This window comes from Eupeodes corollae, chromosome 1 (genome assembly GCF_945859685.1).
Source record: "Eupeodes corollae chromosome 1, idEupCoro1.1, whole genome shotgun sequence".
NCBI lineage: Eukaryota > Metazoa > Arthropoda > Insecta > Diptera > Syrphidae > Eupeodes > Eupeodes corollae.
This window is the reverse complement of record NC_079147.1, coordinates 230,274,694-230,277,046: the sequence shown is the minus strand read 5'-3', so window position 1 is coordinate 230,277,046 and position 2,353 is coordinate 230,274,694. Positions and strand designations below refer to the sequence as shown.

Sequence of the window (2,353 nt, the reverse complement as noted above, 5' to 3'; positions counted from 1 at the left end):
GGTATAAGTACAAAAATCGGAGCTTGGAACGTTCGAAGAAAGATACGAACAGCTATAACTCGAAATGCTTCGTCTTAAGATCGGTATCCTGGGCGTTAGTGAAACAAAGTGGAGAGGAAGAACTGAATACAGAGCTGACACTGGGCAAACTAGAATGTTGTACTCCGGAGAGGATGAAAGAGAGGGTGGCCAAAGGCTGCATGGTGTTGGAGTCTTATTTCCTGGGCGCTAATATCTGAAAGAATAATGAATGCAAGGTTCCACCCAAAAATTCGCAACTCCACAATCGTTCAGTGTTATGCAAGACAAAACCGCGTTCTACACTCATCTTAACTCGGTTTACAGCAGTGTTCCGAGAGCCGATATCATAATCGTCATGGGAGACCTCAACGCTCAAGTCGGTGCAGACAATTACGGTCTGGAACGAGTTACGATAAAAAATGGCTTCTGGTCACGTAATGAAAATGGTGACATGCTTGTCGACTTTTGTAACGAAAATCTTCTTGTAATTGGTGGGACTGTATTTAAACATAAGACGTGCAACAAAGTCACATGGGTGCACCCAGATGGTCATACCGAAAATCAAATTGATCACATCATGATTCAGCAGCGATGGAGGAAGTCTATGTGTGATGTCCGAAATATAAGAAATGGTTGTCCTGAGTCTCAAATTAAAAACAGCGGCTGTATTAAGGCAATCGCAGAATGCAGAAAGAAATCCAAAATTCAATACGAATGCTTTAAGTGATCCCAAAATAAGTCGTAGCTTTATCAACACCCTTAACTACAGAGCTTCGTCATTAAATGTGAGTTTTGACTCTGATGTTCACGAGATGTTGGGTGAAATTAAAAGTGTTTTTATGGAGGCTGGATCCGAGACTGTACCTAGGTGTACGATAGTTAGTGACTCTTAGATATCCCAAGACACCTGGGAAAAAATCGACTTCGTAAATCGTTGAAGCTGCAAATAAACGCCGAGACAGACGCTCAACGAAAGGCTGAATTGCGAAACGAATATCGGATTGCACACAAGATGGTCTATCATTGTGTAAGACGTGACAGGAGGGTGAGGATAGATGAACTCGTCGATAATGCTGAAAACACTGCAAGAAGAGGAGATATCCCATAATTGTACCAAATAGCCAAAGAAGTTGTCGGGAAAAAAGTAACAACAATCATCCTGTAATGGATGTAGATGGGACACTATTAATATGAATTGAAGATCAACTTCGCAGGTTTACGGATCCATTTTGGGCCCTGTTAAATGAGGACCCCGTTGAACAGACTGCTAAATTGCCCCCAACTTAACGAAATGCGCAGATCCTGCAAGGCTATTGACAACGAACCCTCTTCAGTAGCGGAAATTGAAAAAGCGATTAATCTCTTCAAAAACAACAAAGCAACCGGACTTGACGGAGTACCAGCGGTATTCCTGGAAGCTGATTTCGCCACAGCAGCTAGTATCTTCCATACGCTTATACAATCTTTTTGGGAAAACAAAACCTTTCCCAGGGAATGGAAAAATCGAGTGATTGTTAAGGTGCCAAAAAAAGGTGATCTCAATAACTGCAACAATTGACGTGGTATTACCGTTTTGTCCGTTTTCCCAAAGCTAATGGCAACTTTAATCCTCGAACGAATAAAGGCTAGAATTGAGACTACACTACTTAAGCATTGCTCTTGAGCAGTCTGCAGAATTTCAAACACCGCTAAACCTCATGTTTGTAGATTTTGAGAAGGCCTATGACCGAGTTCACCGAAAATATATATGGAGATCACTTCTTGGGAGAGGAGTCCTACAACAATGCAAGGTGTTTCGTGTTGCAGCTATCTGACTCTTTCGAAATGCGTCAGGGTGTGAGACAAGGGGATTTTTTATGGCTATAGATGATGTTCTGACGGCCAGCGTCGGTACAACTGAGAGGCAAGGTATTCAATGGAGAACGTTTGAAAGGCTTAGCCATTTAGACTATGCCGTTGATATATGTCTCATGGCAAATAACATCAGTGGGCTGAACGAGATGTGTCAAATTTTACGGGTTAAAGGAGAATCGTGCGGTCTTAAAATGAATAGAAAAAAGACAAAAATAATGCTAACAGGCCCCCAACACAACATCGTATTATTCTGCATGACACGCCTGTTGAAGAGGTTGAACACATGAATTATCTTGGAAGAATTGTATCAGCAAAGGGTGGTACGGATCTGGACTTAAAAAGCAGAAAAAATAAAACTTGCGTTGCCTTTGGTGCTCTGTCCCAAATTTAAAAGTCCAGTCAAGTCTCCTTACGCACTAAACTGAGATTCTTCGAATCCAATGTGAAATCCGTGCTATTATATGCTTGTGAAACATGG

The 2,353-nt window shown here is 41.7% G+C and overlaps 1 protein-coding gene across 1 annotated transcript; it reads left to right on the top strand.

Annotated features, from left to right (window-relative positions):
• Positions 1-250: 250 nt before the first annotated feature.
• Positions 251-748, top strand: LOC129949161 (craniofacial development protein 2-like). Its single transcript, XM_056060442.1, has one exon. It carries the CDS (start codon positions 251-253, stop codon positions 746-748), a length of 498 nt encoding a protein of 165 aa, XP_055916417.1.
• The last annotated feature ends 1,605 nt before the right edge of the window (positions 749-2,353 follow it).